Raw genomic sequence first — 25,557 nt, 5'->3', positions numbered from 1 at the left:
CATTAAGCCCCATTTTCCCAGAGCGCAACTTAATGTCTTATTAGTTTATACTTTAAATGTTGGGTGGAAAGGGGCAACAGAACACTAGTTAAGGGCTACAAAACACTAGTTTAGTGCTACACAACACTAAATTACTGGTTCCTCCATGTCCAGGGCTTCTTTGAACTCCTCCAGGCACTCAATCCAGATGGACTCGAGTATTCGGTCAAAGTTGGCCTTGAGCAGGTTTGTGTTCAGGACCAGCAGGTTGTTGTCCAGGTACTCCAGAAGGTCTCCTATGGCCTGCCGAATGAATCAAAGCACTGGTGGCATTAAAAATACTATTTAGACTATCAGGATGCTTAAGGACTGAAAAATAAATCAAAGCACTGATAACATTGAAAGTTGAGAATTGGAGATGAATCTAAATAAAGTTTCATGTTAAAATCTTGTATAGTATCTGAGATATATCCCTGAAAAGTTCCTGTCAGAAGGACAGACTGATGGACCGAGAGACAATCCTAAAACTGTACCCCTCCGCCTCAAATCTTAAATAATTAGACTAAAACAAGTTTATTGAGAAGTGCATGATGTACTCACATCGTCCGCAGGCACAGCCTCTGGGGCCCAGTTCAGGTGAAACACATCTTTCTTTATGTCTGCTCGCATCTGAAACATTTAGGTCACATGTCTAAGCTTGAAAGCAAACTCTTTGGATTTTAGCATGTTTAGCAGTTGCACTATAAATCCTATTTAAATGTTTACCGGTACATTGTAAACTAAAAACACATCCTTGATGTCTGACATCTGAAAAATTGAGGCCCCATGTCAAAGCTTGAAATCATAGCTCGTGTCTTATATAAAACATATAGCAGTTTCACTTAAAATGTTAAAAGAATTCATTTAACTGTTCGGAGCGGATAGTGTTAAACAAGTTTCACAATAGACTTAAAACAGAAATTTTCCCCAAAACCAGCCTTTTATTTAAGCAAACCACAATAATTTTAAAATCAGCCCAAATATCATATACATATTTGTTTATATGCCTAGAAAGTTTCACAATGAGTGATTAAAAAATGTAAAGCCATCTTTTTTAACAACAGGAATTATATGTACTCACAATAGAACAAAATGTTCAAATCAAGTGCCATGACGATTGCTCAATCAAATATGACTTCTACAGTTTGCACAATCTTTTTCTTCAAACTGACTGAGCGACATATTTTTCACCCCATGACCATGCAATTCTTAAACTCAGCAAAGGAATCATTGGGACAAATCTTTTGACACAGTTTTTATGATGATTAGGCAATAAATGTAGCCTTTAACACACAAAAAAATCACAAAAAATGGCAGACATTAAAAATCAAATCATCAAAGCTTAATAAAGAATTTTTAACGACAATAATGTCGAAACTCAACAAAAATTACATGCTCACCTTGTCAGAAACCCTATCAACCACGTTTGTAATCTTGCTAACCATGTCACCATCAGCCTGCGCAAGGATCTTGCTGAGGTCGTGCTTGGGCCGATGTTTGCCGCTGGCAGCGGCGTGGTTATCCAGCGCAGTCTGAATCTCGTTGAACTGGAGCACCTCTGGCATCGGCATCAGGGACCTGCGCACCTGCTCTATGTTGTTGATTGTGATGCACAGCTGTGGTGAGGAAAATCATAACCATGATAAAATGGACAGTAGAAAGTGATGACATCAGGTACCTGCGCACCTGCTCTATATTGTAGATTGTGATGCACAGCTGTGGTAAGGAAAATCTTAACCATGGTAAAATTAACACAAGAAAGTAATTACATCAGGCACCTGCGCACCTGCTCAGCTATGTTGTCGATCGTGATGAACAGCTGTGAAGACAAAATATAAAGTAATCCATTGTATAATGAGTAAATGTTCATTAGAAAGAAATGACATCAGGGACCTGCGAGCTTGCTCTATGTTGTTGATCGTGATGCACAACTATGGAGATGAGAATCTAAATCATTGTTAAATAAGAAGTTGGACATCAGAAAGTCAGAGAGGACATTAAAGCTGGTCTTCTATTAGGCAGATGTTTATGACACATTATGGAATTTCAAAAGGTCAACATTATCTATATCCAACACCAGCTAATTTTAACCATTTTAATCATTTTATGACAAACTCATATGAAAATATGTATAATAACTATATTCCATGAACATAATTTAGAACAAGAGCTGTCACCATAGGATGACTTATGCCCCCTATAAACGCTTGATAGAAGTTATGAGCTTTTTTCGAAACCTAAACACAGATTTCAAAACCTAAACGCGGACCCTAAGTTCAAGGTCAAGGTCACAGGGGTCAAAATTTGTGTGCGTATGGAAAGGCCTTGTCCATATACACATGCATACCAAATATGAAGGTTATATCGCAAGGGACATAGAAGTTATGAGCATTTTTCAAAACCTAAATGCAGATTTCGAAACCTAAACGCGGACCCTAAGTTCAAGGTCAAGGTCACAGGGGTAAAACTTTTTGTGCGCATGGAAAGGCCTTGTCCATATACACATGCATACCAAATATGAAGGTTATATCTCAAGGTACATAAGAGTTATGAGCATTTTTCGAAAACTAAACGCAAAATGTGACGGAAAGACAGACAGACAGACGGACAGACAGACTTACAGACGGACAGTCCGATCACTATATGCCCCCTTTTCTTCGAAAGGGGGCATAAAAAAATCAACAACCCCAAAGTGAGTACAACAAATATCATTCACTTTATTTGACCGACTAAACAAACTGAAATTCCAAAAAATTCAAAAATATCAACATAATTATACACTGCAAGGGGCTTGAATAGAGAAACTTTTATGGAAAATATGGGCTGTTATCAAATTTGATTTGAATGTTTGAAAAGGATGCAAACCTGTTCGGTGATGTCAAACTGTCCCTCCTCATCATAATATCCGGCGCTGCGCAGTTTCTCGTGCATCAGGTCGGCGTAAAGCACCGCCCCGTTGCACACATCCTCTGTTAGTTTGCGTGCCATTGGCAGAGCGTCAATAAGGTCCGGCCAGTCGAGATTACGCCAGAATTCAGTCATCTGAACACAGGGGTAAAGAGGGCAGTCTGAATCAAGATTTGTCTTTGTATACACATAAACTAAAGCTTTTTTCTTATAAACTTCCTTTTTGAAGTACAAGTGTATATAAAAAGTTAAAGGCTTTTCCTATTTAAGTCTTTATAGTGGTTTAAGTCATTTTGCTAGTTAAATCTTAATAAAAGGTGAAAGTCATTTTGCTATTTAAGTCTATATCAAAACAGAAAGTCCATTGTACTATTTAGGTCTTTATAAGAAGTAGTCATTTTGCTATTAAAGTCAAGTAATCAAAAGTGAGAGTCACTTTTGCTATTTAAGTTTTTATAAAAGTGGAAGTCATTTCGCTATTTTAGTCAATATAGAAAATGAGTCATTTTGCTATTTAAGTCTTTAAAACAAGTGAAAGTCATTTTGCTAGTTCTGTCTTTATAAAAAGTGAATGCCATTTTGCTATTTAAGTCTTTATAACAAATGAAAGTCATTTTGCTATTAAAGTCAATATAAAAAGTGAGTAACTTTGCTATTTAAGTCTTTATTAAAAAGTTAACTTCATTTTTCTATTTAACTCAAGGTCATGATAAAACCTATGATGTGAATCCCCAGATCTGGCAAGTTTTTACAACAGGGGCAGAGATTTTAGACATTGAGCAACAGTACAAGTTTACCATGTTAAATATTGAAATATACTTGACATTGGTCTCACCTGAGAGAAACAACAGCAGACATCCACAGAGGAAGTGCTGTATTTCACACCTGACTTGATATCCACTGTCTGCAAAAAACACAATCATGCACAAGTTGAATACTTTTTTTTTTTAATGACCAAGAAAAGTCAAAGAAGAAGCTATATACAAAAGTTCCAATACATATTGACATCAATATTATACTTTGTTTTTACTTAAATCAAGACAACTAAAAGGTCTTGGTTTTAGTTGCCTTGACCCAAGAAAAAACACAGTATAAAGTAACAAATGTGTTTTTTGTAAAAAAGGTGAAAACAGATCCATACTCCTTAAAAATGCAAAACTGTCGAAGATATACTGTGGAAGAGTGTACTGAAAGGGATGTCTCATAGGGATAACTTGTTGTCTGTTGTTTTTTTTTTATTCCAAAAATATCAATTTTATCGTTTGGAAATTTGGCCTGGAAACTGTGAAACGCTGAGCACAAAATCAGATCAAAACAACCCTGAATTTTTAAATAACATTAGTTCCAAGATGACCAGCACTGATGTTTGTTGTGTGTAATCAATACCCTGACCAGACATTGTCTTGGCCCATGCAAGCCCCTGAAGAAACCCCAAAGCAAGGATAGTTAAAGAAAAGGCATTTATGTTGTTCAATATTTTTAATTCAATAAAAAGTGTTGAATAGTATTTATGACTTGTAACTGTATTTTTTTATCCCACTATTACAGCGAATTCGGTTGAGTAAAGCCCCGTTGATTAAATTTCTGCAATGAATCACGGCACAAAATGACGTAATTTTATTGACAAAATGACTTCATAAATCCAGCACAATTATCCAGTTAAACTAATTTTGTTTAAATAAAAAGGTTAACTAAATAAAAAGTAGGATAAATAGAATAATAGATTAGTGTTAATTATAGGTCAGGTTTATCATGTTCGGCACGAAAACTAAAAAGCTCTCGCCAAGGCTGGTGCTTTTTGTTTTCTAAGCCTCGCATGATAAACCCAGCGTTATACATAATTTTTGACCCGTGGGGGTAAATACCCCCACTTTTCAAAGCATGGGGGTAAATGGTCAAATTTTTCCTTGCTTGAAGGGTAATTTGCTAAAAGTAAAACAAGAATATAGCCGGGGTACAGACACACTACTTTAATCATGTTAAACACAATAAACCATTAACTATGTGTATTTATTGTTGATTGCTAGGTCAGTGGCCCAAACATTAACAGCCTTGTAGTGTTGGCAGATTTTACATTTAAGACGAACTTCGTCCTTATCGTCCATCACTGTGAGCCACGGAAAACTGTTTTGCCAACTTTCAACATTTGTTTTTTTAGTGTGTCCTTTTTTATTTGAAAACAGAGGAAATTAAATCATGCAGTATTGGCAGTACAATGGTTTTACTCGATACAACTTTTGCTGTATAAAAAGAATCAATTTTACTTTGAGAAGTAATTTGTTTTGGCTTCGAAGAAACTATGCTGACCTCTAAATGTAATTTAATAAACACATAAGGTGGCAGGGGATATATCAGTGAAAGGGGGGGGGGGGCTTGAAAATTACATATCTTTAGGGTAGAGGTTACCTATGGCCTTTAAAAATCAATTAGGTATTTATAAGATGTATTTCTTGTGTAAGGTTGTAGAAAGAATGTCTAAACATTTTGGAATAAAACATTAAAACGTAAGCCACAGCTTCCTAGCAAGAAAATTTTGAATCTTCAAAAAGGAGGTTTTCACTTTTGGCGGAAGTCAATATTTCACGCTGCAGAAACAGAACAAATTTTTTTGAAGGTAAATTGTAAAAAAACTAAACGTATGGGAGACACTTTTCTAGGTAAATAAACAAAGCACAGGGATGAAATTAATGAGTGATGTAGCCAAAACTAGGATTGCATTCTGTTTGAATGTTCTGTGCATGCCATGAAATGGGTCAAATTTCTCAATTTTTCATTAAAAATGAGGTGGGTGGGGGGGAAAGATCAAGGGCCATAGTTTAACAAGTGAAGAAGCCAGCCTTGCCTTTGGTTGTATTTTCAATGTATATTGCCTATGTTATTACACCGACACAAAAAGGCTTTCTTGTGTCATTTTCTGTTTTGATGAAATGGATTTGACTGTTTGCGGCCTTTCAGAACTCGAAATTTGGTCAAAAATATATCCCCTGCCCGCTAAGCACTTGACTGTCTGTTAAAAAAATCAATACTGAATTTACCATGCATCTAGATGATACAGAGTATACATACCGACTGGCTAACTATTTCTACAATCCAGCGCACAAATGAGCTCTAATTTTTAAGATAACCAGTCTCACATTTTGGCGAGACAATCAGCTGTTAATATTTTTTGTTTGCGTTGTACGCAGAGAATTTACATCATTTGCGTAAGTCCAGATTGGCTTGCTTAAATATACGCACGGAAATGATAAATTGAGCGTATCTTGATGTTTTTAATGCGTATATTACGCTGATACGCAGCTTATCTAGAATGCTGTAAACCTGACCTATCAACACTAACCTATTATTCTCTATTATAATATTCATAACTGCTATTGAATTGTGCACTTCTTTTTGATGGTTTACTATGATAAACATTCACATGACATGGGTCATAACTATATATCAAATAAATTTGAAATTTAAAAAAGTCTTCCCTTTTAAGGCTAGTGAGAAAGATATAGGAAATGATTTCCCGGATGTTTTTTAATATTTCATCACCTAGCAATAAAATAATACTTGACTTTTTCTTGTATTTTAAAAAGCTTTCTGTTGTGGATTGATTGAATATTTGAATATTAAAACATGAAAGTCTTTAGCAAATAAGATATCAGATGTTTAATGTTAACATCCTATAATACTTCTTAAAGGTAAATAAGAATACAAATGCTTAAAATTATTTTTGTACAATAATTCATTTAAGGCATAAAGAGTTAATCAAGTTTTAATGAAATCATAGATTGTACCTTTGTTTAAAAAAAACAAATTTTGCAAAGCATAATATGTGTTGCACATTTAATTTTTTATGTCACTCTAACATATAATGTTACATATCCTTATTTCAGGTACATAGTGTACTGTAACCTTGTCAAGTTCCACAGCCTTGTGTATCCTCTGAAGGGCACGCTTTTTGGCGATGTGAAGCCACTTCTGTACAGCAAATGTGAACCACTTGTAGAACTGACATATTGCCAATTCCTTTTTCAAACTGTAACAAAATGAAAACATTAAAATCTATTCTCATTTAGTTAAAACTTATTTATGATTGATTGCATCTAAAGCCTATGGTGTAATGAAACACTCTCGAGTCTGTTTCCTGGGTTGAACCAGTACTTAAGTTAAAGCTGTCTTACATTAAGAACTTTTTTTAGATGTTGTTGAAATCATAAAGACAAATTGCTGATACCAACAGGGCCCTCAATCTGTAAAATCCACGGCCGAAATTCGGCCGCATTCCCCCCCCCCCCTGAAAAGTATACTTTTTTCCCTTTTTGGGAGATAAATTCCGCCTAAAAAAAAAATAAAAAAAAAAAAAAAAAAATTTTTTATTTTTTATTTTTATAGATAGATGTCTCATGATTACTATATCTCAATTCTATTTAAATTTAATCTTGTCAAACATACTAAATTATGAAATAAGCAATGAATATAGCGCAAACATGTACAAATGTAATAATTAGAGAGTAAGTTAAAAATCCCCCAAAAAGGGAAACGCCGCGAAAATTCCCCCTGCTATGGGTAGCGACCCGCTTCCCCTAAAATGGATTGAGGGCCCTGGGACCAATGCCATAGTATCTTACAAAATTATCAATACCATTGAAACTAGGCTGGCTAGCTCAGATACTAGATAACTGGACAACAAATCCAAGGATTGCGGGTTAGATTATCGTCTTGACAAGATTACTTCTGCAGGGATTTTTGTTATGAAATTATTTTGACTGCCATACTGTCCTGAACTCTATTCATGTAGACCAGTGGTCAGTTACTGGCAAAAGTATATGTAGACCAGTGGTCAGTTACTGGCAAAAGTATGTGAATTTAAAACTGGTGAAGCACCATACCCAGAAAAGTGTGAGACGAGTCATTTGACTGTATGATATGACCAAAAACTGTTTAAAATGGCAAAAACATCTAAGAAAACATACAAGTAAGCCCTTTTTTGGGAAAACTGTGTTAAATACATGTGCCTAAAGTGTTGTCCCATATAAGCCTGTTCAGTTTGCACAGGCTATTCAGGGAAAACAGTTTCACATTCATTGTATTTTCCATTTCCATGTTGTCCCTGATTAGTCTGTGGGGAATGCACAGGCTAATCTGGACCAAATTTGTGTTATTAAATTTGATTTTGCCACTTTTAACAGTTTCACATTCATTGTATTTTCCATTTCCATGTCGTCCCTGATTAGTCTGTGGGGAATGCACAGGCTAATCTGGACCACATTTCTGTTTTTAGATTTGATTTTGCCACTTTTAACAGTATTTCTGTCACAAAGAAAGTGACATTGACCTGTTTGGGAGATGTTCTTTGAATTTACAAAACTCCTGCAGTGCAAGATATAGTTCAAACAGCTGGGTGCCCATCTCTATGACGATGCTGTTGGCTTCTGGGATCTCGCTGTCCTGCTGGCTGATACGACTGAGGCTGTCCTTCAATGTGGTGGAGACCTCATCCCCAAACTGAAAGCCACAAACAGTTTAACAAAATGAGCCGCGTTTTGGGAAAACTGGGATTAATGTGTTTGCCTTAACAGCAGTCCCTGTGCAGTCCACATAGAGGAATAACGGACAGCACTTTCAACATTGAATGAGGCTTATTTTAATGAATAATTACAAGACAGATGGTTTGTTGTGAAGTGAGCATTTTTGTATAGTTTTTATGAAGAAAATAGTACACAAATTCAAGCCTAAGGAAGAATTTAGCTCTACCTGTTAAAGGGAACAATTTGTATTCAGTGAAATATTTTTTTGGCCTCTTTTCAAAGCAATGACTTTCAAAGAATTTATTTTTATGAAAAATCTCAAAAGAGTACTTCACAAAACTAAAGAAAATAGTTTCTTAGACAAAGTGTCAATATCAACTAGAAATGGCTCAGCAGAGGCCGCAGTATCCCCACGCCACATGTTTGACCCAAGGGCGCCCCAGGGTTGGTAATGGGGCCATGAATAGTTGAGATTGACAGTATTGTCATAAGAGATGTTCAGTATCAATTTGAAGTAAATCGGTGTAGCAATGAAGAAGTTAATGTAAAATAACCTAAAGAAATGAGTGAAAATCTCAGACCCGGCCCCATCCCAACCCCCATAACTTTTGACCTAGGGGTCAGATCAAAATTTCAAATAGTGCACTGTAGCACATATGCTCATAGCTACTATGCCATGATGTGTGTAAGTTTCAAGGTTCTAGTGCTAATAGTGTAGGAGAAGAAAGTGACCAGGATGGACGTACAGACAGCGGAGAGAACCACATAATAGATTTCAAAATCTAAACGTGGACCCGAAATTCAAGGTCAAGGTCACAGGGGTAAACAAATTTATGTCAATGGAAAGGTCTTGTCCAGAAACACATGCGTACCAAATATGAAAGCAATATCTGAAGGGACACAGTAGTTATGAGCCTTTTTCGAATCGCGGTCACAGATTTCGTAACCTCAACGCTGACCTACAGTTCAAGGTCAATTTCACAGGGGTAAAAAATTGTATGCGCATGGAAAGGTGTTGTTCACATACACATGCATAGCAAATATGAAAGCAATATCTGAAGGGACACAGTAGCTATGAGCCTTTTTCGAATCGCGGTCGCAGGAAAATCTCTGACTTGGCCCAACCCAGCCCCCATAACTTTTGACCCAGGGGTCAGATCAAAATTCCAAATAGTTCACCGTCACATATATGCTCATAGCTACCATGTGTGTAAGTTTCAAGGTTCTAGTGCTAATAGTGTAGGAGGAGATAGTGGCCAGGACGGTCAGACAGACGGCGGAGATAACCACATAATCCCCACTTTTTCTCCAGTGCTTTCCACACGATTTTTGTCAGGCGCCCCAGGGCTGATAGGGGTGGTTCGGGAAGGGTGTCTCCTCTTGACGTTGTTTTTTTTTAAATTTAACGTGTCAATTCACGTTCTGTGGTGCGTTATAACTCAAAGAAAAACAGCGCTAAAAGACGTCATTTGGTGCGCTATGATTCTTCAAGAAAATCCCCCAGTCATTTAAAAATATATATATAATTTTTTATATTGTTTAATTGTTTTAAAACTTTCCCGCACATATAGTAAAATCCCGACTCGAACGATTCCCAAATACATCCGCTTCAACCCTACTCTATTTCTGTATACTTACTTGTTTGCAAGTTTCTATTTATTACCCGATAATCCCGTTCATTCCGTTTTTATAAATCACTTTCTGGTAAATATTTACGATAAAAGCTCTCAATTATTTCTTTAACACAAACCTTGCCATGTTTTTATAGTATCAAATAAATTTTAAGTGACTATTTATAGATTTGATGAAATATTGCCTCTGAACATGTGTCAATCCCCTGACGTGTTGTGTGCTTGTTAAAACGCTCAATACACGCATGCTTTTGTATGCAAATGACGCGAGGTTGTACATGCTGCATAATTTTCGCGCTCTTTTTAATTGAGAAAAAGATTCGACACACAATAAATTTGCACTGCTAATTTGAAGCAGGAATATTTTAATGTTGAGGTAACATTGACATTTGGAGGTGTGTTTCGGATTAAAAACGTGTTAACATTGACTTACGGGAATGGGTTCCGGATTACAAATTTAATTATTCCCATTTGAGATTTCAACAAATATAAGCAGTTGCGTTATGAATTAAACAATAATTTGTTTAAACACCTTATGAGTTGAATAGATGTTTTGACGGAATTATGCATGAAATTCGCGTTGTCCACAAGGATTAGGGCCGGTTGCCATCATCAGTCTTCTAAGTATCAATTATCAGACGAAACATTTACAAGTGTGCGTAATTAATTTAACGAAAATTTGTTAAAGCGTATTATGTGTCGAATAAATGTCAGAAAAAACAAGGTGAATCAGTTCTATAAATGGACATGATGAAATATACATGTACTTGAATTAAATTGTTGTCGCATAATTGTAACCGGGAGTTATTTGCACAACTTACTCGCTATAAGTAATTAATTGTTTACCACTTGCAATTAATTTCTCGTATTAATTATGAGTCATAGGTAACACTTGTTTACAGTAAAAAGGTGTGATGATGATGCCCGAAACCGTCTTTAATGTACTGTACTGTACTAGTTACCGGTTTTATATTACGTAAATAGTACAACTTCTTGCTAATCAAGCTGCGATAAACTCTTACTTCGTGCCCAACGTCAATAAAAAATAATGGTCGATAGTTAACCCCGCCCTCATAAGCATTCACGTAACCGATTGGATGATGAACATCCCAGTTTGACGACTGGAAAGTTACCTGATACATCCTTGTCAGCATTTAAATGACTGTGTAATGTGGCTAGAATAATCAATACGCGCGTCATGCTATTCTATTATCAGTGGATTATCCATTACCCCATGTAGTGATTATGGCGATTACTTGTGGAAGTAGGTACCGAGTGCTCTTTTAAAACAGGGAATATTGATACACTGATAGAGAAACCTTGATTTTTTTTTACAATATCCACTTTCTTTTACTGAAAAATACACTGATCGGAAAATTTCAAGCACCTTGAGGACTCTGATTTCGAAATTCAAGCGCCTTGGCGAGTGATCATTAAGCGGCCTGTGGAAAGCCCTGTTCTCCGAAAAGAGTGGGGATAATTATGACTGTTTTTTTTCTTCAGTTATTGAAAGAACATAATTTCTTCACAAGTCAAAGCCAAACAATAAAATACTTTGTTGTTATGAACACCATGAAAACATTATTATTTTAAGAAGAAAAAAGAAAATCCATTTTGAAATGAAAGTAACAGAAACTTGGTTCCAAATGCCAAACAGAAAACACCCAACAAAAACCTACCCATCGATGGACAGTGTGATTCTACAACAGGTGCATATAAAACATAAATTTCTTATGTAATGTAAAGTACAAGTACATTAGCATTTTTTATAATTCAAGAGGAGGAAATATTTTATCATGAATGATTTTTTTTATATTTCCCTCAGAAAGTCTACATTATTTCCTTTTCTTTTTTAAACGTGTCAGACAAAAAGAATTTGTTTTCAATATTGATGTATAATTATTGTTTTTGTTAGTGCCTTATATGGTATATACTTGGGAATGTACTTGAACTAGGGAAAATTACCACCTTAGCTAAAGTATTTATTTACTTATAAGTAGGCCTAATACAAGTAAGTGGTATTATTTAGTGAAGCAATTCTCATAACAGAATACATGCGAAAAACAGCTAAGAAAAGAAAAAAATATACATGCACCGACCAACCTTTTCAAACTTATTTAATATTTATTACTCTTTAAAACAAAAAACAAAACTCTATTAACTAAAACAACTAGAACAATAAGCAGTGACAATGGAAGTGTCATCTAAAAGAACATGGCAATTGTCAAACTGGCCTCAACTTAAAGCAGTAAAAAATGACAACGAATGCAAACTAAAAGCAAGCGTTTGTAATGAACCGACCTCATCTTTTAAGGCAGCATACACCTCTGTCGCCAACTGACAAAAACACAAGACTGACAAACATTAAAAAAACATTAAATGAACATAAACCATAATATAAGCTGCTGGGCATTGTTTGAACCCACATTTGCTACATGTGTAAATATGATCCTCTTGTCTGCAGTAAATATTACTAGCAAAACTTTGTACTCATAAATAAAATAAAGTTTTGTTTTGATTGTTTGTTTTGAATTTTTGCCAGGAGAATCAATCAATAAAACCTAACAGAATAAACAGGGGCAGCAATTGTTTTATTAACCATTTCCTTGCTCATTGAAAGTTTCTTCAATTGAAAAAGAATGGTGCTCTAGGAAATACCTTCTTAACCCTTTCAGCGCTGGAACCAGATTTTTAAGGCCTTTGCAAACAGTTTGGATCCAGATGAGACGCCACAGAACGTGGCGTCTCATCAGGATCCAAACTGTTTGCTATTCTGATAGTATTCTTTGAAAAAAAATCAAAGAAAATGCTAATTTTACAAATTCAGCAGATGACATTTTAGCAGACAACAAATTTCCCAGCATGGAAAGGGTTAATGCATGTGCGTAAAGTTTTGTCTCAGATAAGCCTGTGCAATTTGAACGGGCTTATTATGGACAACACTTTCCCCTTAAACTATATTTCAGCTTAGAAGAAACTTCATTGTAACAAAAAATAATATAAAGCAGAAGGTGTTGTCCCTGATCAGCCTGTGCAGACTGCAAAGTCTAGTATGGGACAGAACTTAACTATTTCAGTGCTGGAACCGAAGTTTGAAGGCCTTTGCAAACAGAAGGTGGGATGATAATTATGGATATTTATATATAAAGGTTTAGGGTTAAAACTGTTTTATCTCCTGAACTTTTTTTATAAAATAAACACAACAGTTTTACCATCAGTCCTCATAATGTTGAAACAATGATCCATATTTAGGCTTGTTCAGGCATAGAAGAAGGAGGATACAAATCCCAGTTTCATGTTCAACACTCAATAACACAACATGAAATTGTATTGGTCTGATTGTTCACAAAAGGGCCATTTAATATGATTCCTAAGAAATGAATACTTGTCAAGTAAAACATTAATATGTTTTACTCTTTTTATTTATTAGTCTATATATAAATAATTATTTTATGTTTTAATTTTTAAGAAAGATCATACAAATACATGATGCTGAGACGATACTAAAAGCCTTAAAATAATGACCTAATAACTGAGTGAGTGAACAAGCAATTATTAGAATAGTACCTTCAATTTTAACCTTCATATTTTTACTGTAAAAGCCACATAATACAAACCCATAATAAGAATCTATTTTGCATACAATTAAATCCATGCTGGATACATCTAATTATGACAGGGGTAGGAATATGTTTATATCAACACCTATGCACTTTACAACCAGCCTTTTTGATACACTTATTATAAACTCAAGAATAACACCACATCTTTACTTACCATTCTTTCAACTATTTGGTAGGTAATCCTAAAGTATTGCACATTAAGAATTCTGAAAGCACAGGAATGACATATTTATCGTTTCAAATATGTATGCCATGAACAGCTATGCAAATAGTTAACAAGGGACAAAATTGTCACAAAACCAGGTTTTCATTGTGAAAAAAAATCTGATTAAGGGAGACAACTCAAACTGAACTTTTGAAATGAACAAACAAAATTAACCCCCTTTGTAAATTTGTTTCAAAATAAATCTATTTTAAGTTGTGGTGACCTTGACATTGGAGATATTGACGTGATTCTTTCGTGCGACACACCGTCCCATGATGGTGAACAAATGTGCCAAATAATTGTAAAATCTCACAATGAATGACATAGTTATGGCCCAGACAAGCTCATTTATTGCCAATTTTGACCTTTGAACTCAAAGTGTGACCTTGACCTTGGAGATATCGACGTAATTATTTCGCATGACACACCGTCCAATGATGGTGAACAAATGTGCCAAATGATTTTAAAATATGACGATGAACGACATAGTTATGGCCCGGACAAGTTTGTTCCGCCCGCCCGCCAGCCAGCCCGCCAGCCAGCCAGCCAGCCCGCCCGCAATTGCCAATCTAATAACCAGTTTTTTCCTTCGGAAAACCTGGTTAAAAATGCATGCATATTTAGCTATAGTTTCTCATTAGCACAAACAATTACACTGATTACTACATGTAATTCGGCCAATGAATCACGGGTTCATTTTAATAATTTGCAGTTGTAAACAAAAGCACAATTGGCTGAATAATCCAATAGATTTTCTTACAAACAATAGAAAAAAGGTGCAGCTATAAATTATTACTATCTATTGGCTTACTATACATACTGCTCGTAAAGCTTGGTGTAGAAGATTATCGCGTGGTGCATGTCAGCATTGAGCTGATTGGTCAGTTCCAGTAGACTGTTAATAACGTCTTCTTCTGTATCAGGGCTCATGTGTTTCCGACAGCGCGTTGAAGTTCTCTCATACCACTCTGTAGCACTTTTCTTAAGAAAACATGACAAATATAACTATACTATTAAATATTTAAGAGTTGTTATGGGAAAACCAGGTTTAATGCATGTGCTTAAAGTGTCCTATCCCACCTGCCTGTGCACTGCAGTCTGTATAGGCTTATCAGGGATGACACTTTCTGCCTCAACTTGATTTTTGCAACAAAGAGACTTTTTTCCAATGAAAAATACAATAGAAGCAAAAAGTGTCATCCCTGATTAGCCTGTGAAAACTGCTTAACTTGCATCAGATATAGCGGGAAATTGGCCAACGAATGGCTACACAAGCCCAGACAAGAATAAAACCAGAGCTTCTCGAATTCAAATCCAGTGCTTTAGCAAACAAACATATGTCTAATCGTGGTTACACATTAAAATCCAGAGGGCACCAATGCAATAGTACAAAGGTGACAATGCGATAGTTTGATGGCGACAATGCGATAGCACAATGGCGACAATGCGACAATACAATTTCAACAGTTCAATAGTACGATGGCGACAATTTAAAACTCATATTGTACTGTCGCCATCGTATCATCGCATTGTCACCATCGTACTATTGCGTTATCGTACTTTTGTCATGGAATTATCGCACTGTCGCCATTGTTTTGTCCCACTGTCGCATTGTCGTCATTGTACTGTCGCATTGTTGTCTATTGCCTTCCGGTACACATGCGCACAACTGTAACCTCTTTCAAGTACATCTTTATAAAATCATCCATTTTGTTTCTGCAATAAGACTGTTTGTGTACCAGAAGGCAATAGTAGACAATGCAATAGTACTATGGCTACAATGCGATAATACAATGACAACAATGCGACAATATGATGGCGATAGAATGATGGCGAAAATTCGATTGTGACAATGCTACAACGCGATAGTACGATAACGACAATACGATGGCTACAGTGTGATTTAGTACGATGGCGCCAATGCGACAACTCGATAGAAGTACTATCGTACGATCCCATTGTCGCCATCATACTTAATATATAATCGCACTGTCGCATTGTACTATTGCATTGTCGCCCGATTGTTCTATTGCACTATCGCATTGTCACCCTCTGGATTTTAATGTGTAACCACGATGACCTAACGGTATTCCGCAGTCTGATGTATGATTTTGCAAAGGATGGTCATAAAAGTTAGAATAAGGAATCGTTTAACGTGACATTGAAATATTTTGAATATTTATTTCCATTATTAACATCCACATCTTTACATGTTGCATTTGGGCACAGTGATTTTAAATATAAAGTAACCAGAAAAGTACACATAAGAAACTACATAAATGTATTATTCTTAACAGCCGTGTAAGATTTTCATTCATAAAGAATAGTGTGGAGAAAAATTATCGTACTGTTGTTTTTTTCCAAACAAGATTCATACATAACAAGAGATTTCCAAGCAATATGGTCCCCTACCTGTGAAACTCCACCATTGTCAGTACATTTAAAAAAAGAAAAAAATATTTGTTGCCATAGCCACCAGAATTTTTGACGTAGGCACAAAATGAAATGACGTGCATAATCTCCATATTGCCATCTATCCATGTTTCAAGTTTCATGAAAAAATATTAAGAACTTTTAAAGTTATCCCAGGATCCAGAAAAGTGTGACAGACTGACTGACAGACAGACTGACAGACAGATGGAGTGCAAACTATAAGTCCCCTCCGGTTTCACCGTTAGGGGACAATAAGCTCTGATTTTGAGTAGAAAGTAACATCACTTAATCAAAAACTCTGAAATCAAACTTGTGCTGGTCAAGATTATTGATAGGTTCTAGATATATGGATTATAAACATGAAAACTATCATGCAGCAGGCTATTTTCAGACATTTTGCTGTTATTACCATAAATATAAAACTGCAGAAAATTGTATAAGTGATAACTGAACACCCACAACTTTGCTGTGTAATCATCATTAAGACTGTACTTAATGCATTGCGACATCAATCCATGCATAATTTCAGTTGAAACTATATAATACACACCATGCAACAGTTTCTGCAACAATTTCCGGATATAGAGATGCTGATGATTTTCAGATCATTTGTTACCATGGAGACATGAAATTTTAACTCGGGTTTTCTTCTATTTCCAATTTAAGTAGCTCATTAATAAAGTGCATCTTTTTATCTCAATTTATTTTGTAATGTCAATTTCAGTTTTCAGCAAAAATTACAGAAACTATTACAGTTAACTTGAATCTTTAACTTTTCTGCAGAATTTTAATAAAATTGTTTTTTATTCAGAGCAGATGGCAAACAATGAAACGTAACAAATTACTCATATAACGCTATCAAATTGATGCCTTGAGTTAAAAGCTATTTCAGCTTGTATTGATATAAATCCTATGATTAAATGAGACACGTCTTTGACCATTTCCTGGGTAGAACCAGTACTTTTTTAACCTTGGATTGAGTTCTTGAGAACAATTCTTAAGAAAGGATCCAACCTGAAACCTCTCAGTTTTAATGTGGAGAGCTAATCAAGTACACTCTTGTTATTTAACAAAAATATGTTAACTTTGTTATCCCTGCACAGCAAATGAGCTTTAAAAGACCTGTTCAAGTTATTTTGTTAATGTCATTACCCAGTTAATGATTGTACTGCATTGTAAGTGATTAATAACATTTAGAATAGTATTTAATAAAATCAAGAAAAAACAATGAACAACACATTTATTCCTGGGCTCTTTGAGAGCAAAATCGTAGTTATTGATTTTTGGTAAATCATTTTGCCAATCTTAGAACTTGTGATGATTAACAAGTTCATAGGAATCTCAAATTTTCAAAGCACCATGAATAATATAAGAAATTTTACATCATTTACTATAAATTTATTAACATCTGGCGGATATTCTTACCCTTTCCCACTCTGAAGCAAGAAACTTGCGGACTGTTTAGGTTTTATGCTTATTGCAGCTCATCAATATCTTCGGGTCTTAAATGAGGCCTTTAATATTTGAATCTTTTAAGAAAGTTCTTAATGTTATTATATTTTCTAAGGGAATACATATGTTTGAGCAGTCAAGAGCTAACCTTGATAATGTTGGTGACCTGTGGGTGCAGCTCCTGTTGGAAGGGACACGTACGTTTGAACACCTCCATCCCATAAAGGGCTGCTAGGCAACGAAGCATTCCCTCGAGGCGCGCCATGGCCTGACGATTGGTAGTCGGAAACACCTCGCGTTGCCGTTGAATCAGCGCTGTGCAGTGGCCGATAAACCGCGTGAACGACTCTGCTAGGCACTCCTCCTGGATTGGAAGCTAAAGATTTATTTGGAAGTAAAAGATTTATTTGGAAGCAAAAGATTTCTTTTGAAGCAAAATATTTATTTGGAAGCAAAAGATTAATTTAGAAGCACAAAATTCATTTGGAAGCAAAAGATTCAGTTGGCAAAAGACTCATTTGGGACAAAAATATTTATTTTGAAGCAAAAGATTTATATAGGAGCAAGAGATTATTTTGGAAGCAAAAAATTTATTTGGAAGTAAAAGAATTAAAAGATCAAAATATAATTGGTAGCAACAGATTTATTAAGTAAAGTATTAATAATAAGCGGTTCATGGACTTGCAAGGACAAATTTTAACTCCTTCCAAGCTACTTTTCCAAGATTTTTTTCAATTCACAGTAACCAACATCAAGCCAAAGCCTACAAGCCCTGCACTGGTAAATTTTTAACTTCTCTTACTCTGATTGTCCGTTTCACACAGGTAGTCTTGTAACTTTGTCTTGGTCTTAAGAAATAAAAGAAATATTAAAGCTTGCTAGGTCAAACTACTCATTTTTAACCACGAAACATGAGGTGCCCAAGAGGGATGATTGGATAGTATTACAGTCAAATAAAAATTTGATTGACAAGTTGATCTTTTTTAAAAATATAACCCCTTATACAAAGGATAATGGTGCACTGAATATGCACATGAATGCCAGATGATAGCAGACGTTGGTACAAAAAAAGTCTTTGTCATTTAAAGCCTTCCAAAGTGCTTGAGTGTCAAGTGCATTCAAAATCATTTCCATGCAGATACCTTTTTGTTTCTAAGACTCCATTACAATCAGTAAAACGTGATAACAGGCATTGAACATCTAAATGCAAATGCATTAGGCATACATGATACTTTTTTAGATTCCTTCCTAATGTATTGCATCCATAAAACACCTACGCCTTATAATGTAAACAATCTGCCATCTTCCCAAAGTGTATATTTTTCTTTAATGCAATCTAGAAAAGCTCTGCAATAGTTCCACAAGCCTCCATTCTTGTAAAGGGCTAATAGAATCACTCATTGTGGCTGCTTTCTATCAAACATTATTTTGAATGTCCCTCTAATTGTCCTTGGAAAAAGACTCCAAAAGAAAATTCAGAAGCCAATGCAGGCAATAAAAGTGTCATTAGTAAATGTTTCAAGCTTGTATCAAAAGTAAAAACGAGGTCGAGGAAATCTCATTAGTTTTTATTATGGCATGAACAAAAAAAGTTCTCGATATACAGACATAAAACACTCCCTTGAGATACTACAGTTCATGGGCAACATGAAGACCATGTACCACACACATGATAAACCAAAGTGCACACACAAAAACATACACACACATGCACACAAGTTCCCTTTTAATTTTTGCCCACATTCTTTGCTTGCCAAACTGTCATTTTAATACAGGGGAATTTGTTAAAAAGCATGCATCATCAGGTGTTTTAAAATGGTATTTTATCACGATTATTGTCTAAACTAAATTCAAGCAAAATTTACTGGATTTTAATCATTAATACAATTTAGAGTGATAGCTTTACCAAACAACATTGTAGAGTGATAGCTTTACCAAACAGAATACATTGTATCATACCGGGTAATACCATTTTGTCAATATATGTACCAGAAAAAAAGAAAATATATTCCTCATTAATATTATTTCCAATAAATGTTTTCAACTCACAATACAAAAACTAGCATGTATAACAGTGCAGTACTATATTAACATGCAAGTGTGACAACATAGCCACAGAAGCATATACACATGTGGTTCTCGGAAAACAAGGTTTAATGCATGTGCATTAATTGTCCTCCAGATTAGACTGTGTGACCAAAAATCACTATAAAAGGGCAAAGTGTCTTACCTGTTTAGCCTGTGCAGACTGTACAAGCTAATCTGGGAAGACACTTAACGCATATGCATTAAGCCCCATTTTCTTATACTGCATTTTCAATCATAGTTTGCAAGATTCTATCAACAGCCAAAATCCGAAAAAGGTCTTTATAAGTTTGCGTATGCGTCGTGCTAACTAACAGCTGATTTTCTTCGCTCTTTCAATTTTCTAAAAAACATTGTTTTTGACATTCAGGGATCAGTCTAAGTGCTCATATCAGTTTGGTAACACATTTGTAGGTTGTTCCTTGGTCTATGGTATTTTTACCTAGCCGTATTTGAGCGTATTTTCCCTACTTTTTGGTGTTAACACACAGGTAAAATCTTGACCTTGACCATCAACACCCGCCATTTTTGTTTACATACATTTCAACAACAACAACAACTATATCCCTGCACATAATATTTTCAGGTATTTTGTTTACAGTATTTATTACAGTCTTCTGTCTGAGGTTGTTTCCACTGGCAGAGGCTGACACAGTTTGTCCTCTTTTGAGTAAACAGGCAAATAGCTTACGTCCACCCAGAACAGTCGCCTGCGCTTGTCTTTTGAAAAGCATGCGTCGTTGCGGTCCTACCCCACCTGTCAAACCGTCATGTAACATGTCATTATGTTATTTATGTATCCTACTTATTTCCATGTCTCCAGATGTTGAAAAGAATCCCGGTCCCCAGTATGCATGTGGTTCCTGTGGAACTGAGGTAAGAGATAATGACCCAGCCATTGAATGTGACTCCTGTACAAATTGGTTTCACATCAGCTGTCAGGACATCAGTCAGACTTCATATGATCATCTTGTTGCCTGTGACGTGTCGTTCTCCTGGGCTTGCTCAATTTGTGATGCTGTGATTTTTTTTAACCAACTCATCTTTGTCCATGGATTCCCTGGAATTGCAAAATAGCTTTTCCACTTTGAGTGACCTTCGCATTGACTTAACCGACTCAAGACGACCAAGTACAAGGACGCCAGCCAAAAACTCGTCAAACTTTTTATGAAAAACAGTATCCAAAATTAAAAGTTATCCTAGTCAATTGTCAATCCATAGTGAACAAAAAGCTTGAATGTTTAGCTCTACTTGATCACCACAGACCAGATATTGTTGTAGGAACAGAGTCGTGGCTACATAACGATCATAAAGATAGTGAAATTTTTCCACAATGTTTAGGTTATTCCTCTTTCAGACAAGACAGATCAAGCAAAGGTGGCGGAGTTTTTAACCTAGTCAGAAATTCCATCATCGCCACCGAGCAAAAACAACTAAAAACAGATTGCGAGATCATATGGGTAAAATTGCTTTTTGAAAAATGTATACCTTTATACATTGCAGCTTATTACAGACCTAAAGAAGCAGACACCATCAGCGCCGTGGAATTTAGAAAAACTTTAGATCTTGTAAGTAAATTAAAAGGAAATCTCTTGATCCTAGGTGACTTATACTACCCAAAATTATCATGGAGTACAGATCATGTTCCATCTATTAAACCCAATTGTAATTTTGTTAACCTTTATGATGATTTCATTGATTTACTTTCAGATTTTGGACTGACTCAAATGGTTACTGATAGTACAAGAGGGGACAACATTCTTGATCTTTTTCTCACTACAAATCACACACTAATAAATGCTATTTCTTGTTTTCCAGGTATCTCAGACCATCAAATTGTTTCCTTCACAGCCAGTGTTAAACCAAAACAAATGTGTCAAAAACCTAGAACAGTACACTTATATAAGAAAGCAGACTGGGATGGTTTCAAAGAGTATATGGAGGATGTATCTAATGATATTTTGTCCAATCATTCAACAGCATCAGTGGAAGTCATCTGGGAGAAATTTTCTAATGCTATATCCAAAGGTATTTCAGATTACGTCCCGACAAAAAGGATAGGTCCAAAAGTCTCCCTACCATGGATAACACAGCCCATCAAACGTTTATTAAGAAAGAGGGACAAACTCTACATCAAAATGAAGCAAGAGAAAAACAACAAACTTAAATCTACATTTTTAAATCTAAAACACCTAATCAATAAGACCATAAAATTGTCATATAATAATTACATTGAATATATTTTAGGTACAAAAGACCAAAATGGAGAAACAGATGAATCAAGCTCAAAATTTAACATAAAAAAACGTTTCAGCCTAATCAAGAGCACCAAACAAGATGCATGCGGTATTTCAACATTACAGGTTTCAGGTACTACAAAATCCTCAAATAAAGACAAAGCCAATATCCTGAACCAGCAATTTCAATCAGTTTTTAGCCCCATGACCCCTCTTACTCTATGTCAATCTTGCTTTTCAGCCCTGGATAATTCTGATGTTCATTCTTCTTCAAGTAGCAGATACCCAACCATGCCAGAATCGGTCAACAGCGTTCTGAAGCTCCTTTTCAACCTGAAACCCCACAAAGCTGCAGGTTCAGACAACATCAGGCAACTAGTCCTTCAAAATCTTCGTCATCAAATCTCACCTATACTATCTCTTCTCATTCAGAAATCTCTTGACACAGGTATCTTAGCGAAGATTTGGACCACTGCAAATGTCGTACCTCTGTTCAAAAAAGGAAATACAGAAGATCCAGTCAACTATAGACCCATATCACTAACTTGTATTCTTTGCAAAGTTTTAGAGCATATTGTAGCTTCCAACCTCACAGCTCATTTTAACAAACATAACATTTTGTATGACCTTCAACATGGTTTCAGGGAACGTCGATCCTGCGAAACTCAACTTATCCAACTTGTTGACGAACTGGCTCGCAATCTCGTAAATGGTCATCAAACAGATCTCATACTTATAGATTTCAGCAAAGCTTTCGATAAAGTCAGCCACCTTAAATTACTCTTGAAATTACAGCAACATGGAGTTAACAAATCTACAGTCTCCTGGATCAAGTCTTTTCTCATAGGTAGATCGCAAACAGTTGTACTGGAAGGAGAATGTTCATCAGAAGTTCCTGTAATATCGGGCGTGCCACAAGGTTCAGTACTTGGTCCCTTACTCTTTCTTTTATACATAAAAGACCTTCATTACTCTATCTCCTCTCAAGTTTGTTAGTTTGCAGATGACACCGCTGTATACTTGGCTATTAACAACTTGCAAGACTGCGCCTCCCTTCAAAATGATTTAGACAAATTAGTACGTTGGGAAAACCTGTGGGACATGGAGTTCGACCCTAGTAAATGTGTTGTCCTTATTATCTCTAAGAAAAAGCATAAATTCATCTTCAATTACAGGCGACATGGGCAAATCCTTGAAGTCGTAGACAGTGCTAAATATTTAGGTGTTTCTATTTCAGATGATCTTTCTTGGAACAAACATATTACCAACATTACAACAAATGATTATAAATCTCTTGGTTTCATCCGCAGGAATATTCAAACTAAAAATGAAAACATCAGAAAAGTAGCCTATGAGACCTTAGTTAGACCCCAGGTAGAATACGCTTCCTCTGTCTGGAGCCCACATACCAAATATGATGTCGAAAAAGGTAGACAAAGTACAACGTAGAGCAGTCCGCTGGGTGAAAAACAACTACTCATTCTACAGCAGTGTCACCAGAATACAGACTGAGCTTGGCTGGCAGACTTTAACTGACCGAGGTGACCTCTACCGACTGACCATGTTTTATAAGATTGTGTACGGCCTGGTAGCCATCTCGCCGCCGTCATATCTTGAGAGGCCCACGAGGATGACTCGTCATATGAATCCACTCTCATTCAGACAAGTCCACACATCAGCCAACTACTTTAAATATTCCTTTTTTCCTTACACCGTAATGCTTTGGAACAGCCTACCTGCCTCAATTGTACAGCAGTCAGACCTAGAGGGGTTTAAGCGTTGCCTTAGCCCTACTCTTCGCCCCAGTGTCTGTGAATGCACAAAACAGTGTTTTTAACAATTTTTAACCTATAAATTTGTTTCTTCTTGTTTAACACTATCACACGTTTTCTTCACCTCACTTTCATGCTTTGAAGTCTCCCTTTCAATGCTTTTAAACCACTTTTATCTTGCATTGACACGCGCACCTGCCAGTAATACCCGCGAGGGGAATCCGGCTGTATTTAAAGATAGATAATCAATCTTTTTATGCACATAATGTAACAAATAGACAAATGTTGCCTTATCATTTGGATTTAGCAACTGTCGTTTCAACTTCTGTCTCAATTTTGCTTAAATGTTTAGTGGAAAATATAATGAATATCATATAATAATCATGACAAGAGCACCGCCTTGCGGGTGCAGACCGCTCATCTATTTTCTTTTTAAAGGTGAAGGGACTCTCATTTTCAATCACAAAGGAGGGAGGGGTGGAGTAAAGAGGGGTGCATTGTGTGGGGGTGTGGACATTTATTACATTATGTTCCAAAAATGCAAAAAAATGGAAAAAAATAATTCCGGGGTGGGGGGGTGGTGGGGGGGTGGGGGGTGGGGGGTGGGGGGGGGGTGGGGGTGGGGATTCTTGGGTGCGATGGTTGGAGGGTATTTCAAACATAAAATATTAAAAATAAATATTTGTGTTTTTTTAACCGTTTAAAAAAAAAAATTGGGGGGGGGGGGGGGGGGGGGTTGAGGTGGGGGTGTATAGTGTGAGGATGTGGTGGTAATTTGTGAGATCTTAAAAAAAAAAAAATTTAGGCGGGGGGGGAATAGTGTGAGGGAGTGGTGGTCATTTGTGAAATGATCTTAAAAAAAAAAAAAAAAAAAAAAATAGGGGGGGGGGGAATTCGGGGGGTGGGGGGGGGGGGGAAGGGGGGGGGGGAAAGGGGGGAGGCACGGGCGATGGTTTGGGTGGAGTCTATTGTGGTATGTCAGGTAAGAGTAGTTTTGTCAAAGTATCAATCAAATCTAATCATAAATAAAGACGTTATGGCAATTTTAGCAAAATTTAATCATTTGACTTTGACAGTCAAGGTCATTCAAAGGTCAAGGCAAAATTCAACTTGCCAGGTACAGTAACCTCATGACAGCATGAAAGTATTTGAAGTTTGAAAGCAATAACCTTGATACTTAAGAAGTAAAGTGGATAGAAACACAAAATTTAACCATATATTCAAAGTTACTAAGTCAAAAAAGGGCCATAATTCCATAAAAATGACATCCAGAGTTATGCAACTTGTCCTTTTACTGTACCCTTATGACAGTTTGCGAGTGTTCCAAGTATGAAAGCAATATCTATGATACTTTAGGGGTAAAGTGGACCAAAACACAAAACTTAACCAAACTTTCAATTTTCTAAGTATAAAGGGCCCATAATTCCGTCCAAATGCCAGTCAGAGTTACATAACTTTGCCTGCACAGTCCCCTTACGATAGTTAATAAGTGTTGCAAGTATGAAAGCAATAGCTTTGATACTGCAGGAATAAAGTGGACCTAAACACAAAACATAACCAAATTTTCAATTTTCTAAGTATAAAAAGGGCACATAATTCTGACAAAATGCCAGTCAGAGTTACATTACTTTGCCTGCACAGTCCCCTTATGATAGTTAGTAAGTGTTTCAAGACTATG

General features: G+C 36.1%; 1 protein-coding gene across 4 annotated transcripts in view; it reads right to left on the bottom strand.

Moving 5' to 3' along the window:
• Positions 1–25,557, bottom strand: part of LOC127868113 (BAI1-associated protein 3-like) — a 163,011-nt gene that overhangs the window by 12,330 nt on the left and 125,124 nt on the right. For 2 of the 4 annotated variants that reach the window (XM_052409723.1, XM_052409725.1), the window contains 12 exons: positions 17,934–18,149; positions 14,721–14,881; positions 13,850–13,901; positions 12,374–12,409; positions 11,752–11,772; positions 8,249–8,418; positions 6,826–6,949; positions 3,761–3,829; positions 2,884–3,060; positions 1,419–1,634; positions 580–648; positions 136–282 (listed from right to left, as the gene is read on the bottom strand). In XM_052409723.1, the coding sequence (XP_052265683.1) occupies positions 136–282; positions 580–648; positions 1,419–1,634; positions 2,884–3,060; positions 3,761–3,829; positions 6,826–6,949; positions 8,249–8,418; positions 11,752–11,772; positions 12,374–12,409; positions 13,850–13,901; positions 14,721–14,881; positions 17,934–18,149 (1,458 nt within the window). The remainder of the gene's footprint in view (positions 1–135; positions 283–579; positions 649–1,418; positions 1,635–2,883; positions 3,061–3,760; positions 3,830–6,825; positions 6,950–8,248; positions 8,419–11,751; positions 11,773–12,373; positions 12,410–13,849; positions 13,902–14,720; positions 14,882–17,933; positions 18,150–25,557) is intronic. The other 2 variants (XM_052409724.1, XM_052409726.1) reach the window with 2 other exon arrangements.

This window comes from Dreissena polymorpha, chromosome 2 (genome assembly GCF_020536995.1).
Source record: "Dreissena polymorpha isolate Duluth1 chromosome 2, UMN_Dpol_1.0, whole genome shotgun sequence".
Taxonomy (NCBI): Eukaryota; Metazoa; Mollusca; class Bivalvia; order Myida; family Dreissenidae; genus Dreissena; species Dreissena polymorpha.
Note: the sequence above shows the minus strand (reverse complement) of the source record. Positions and strands in the feature narration are given on the sequence as shown.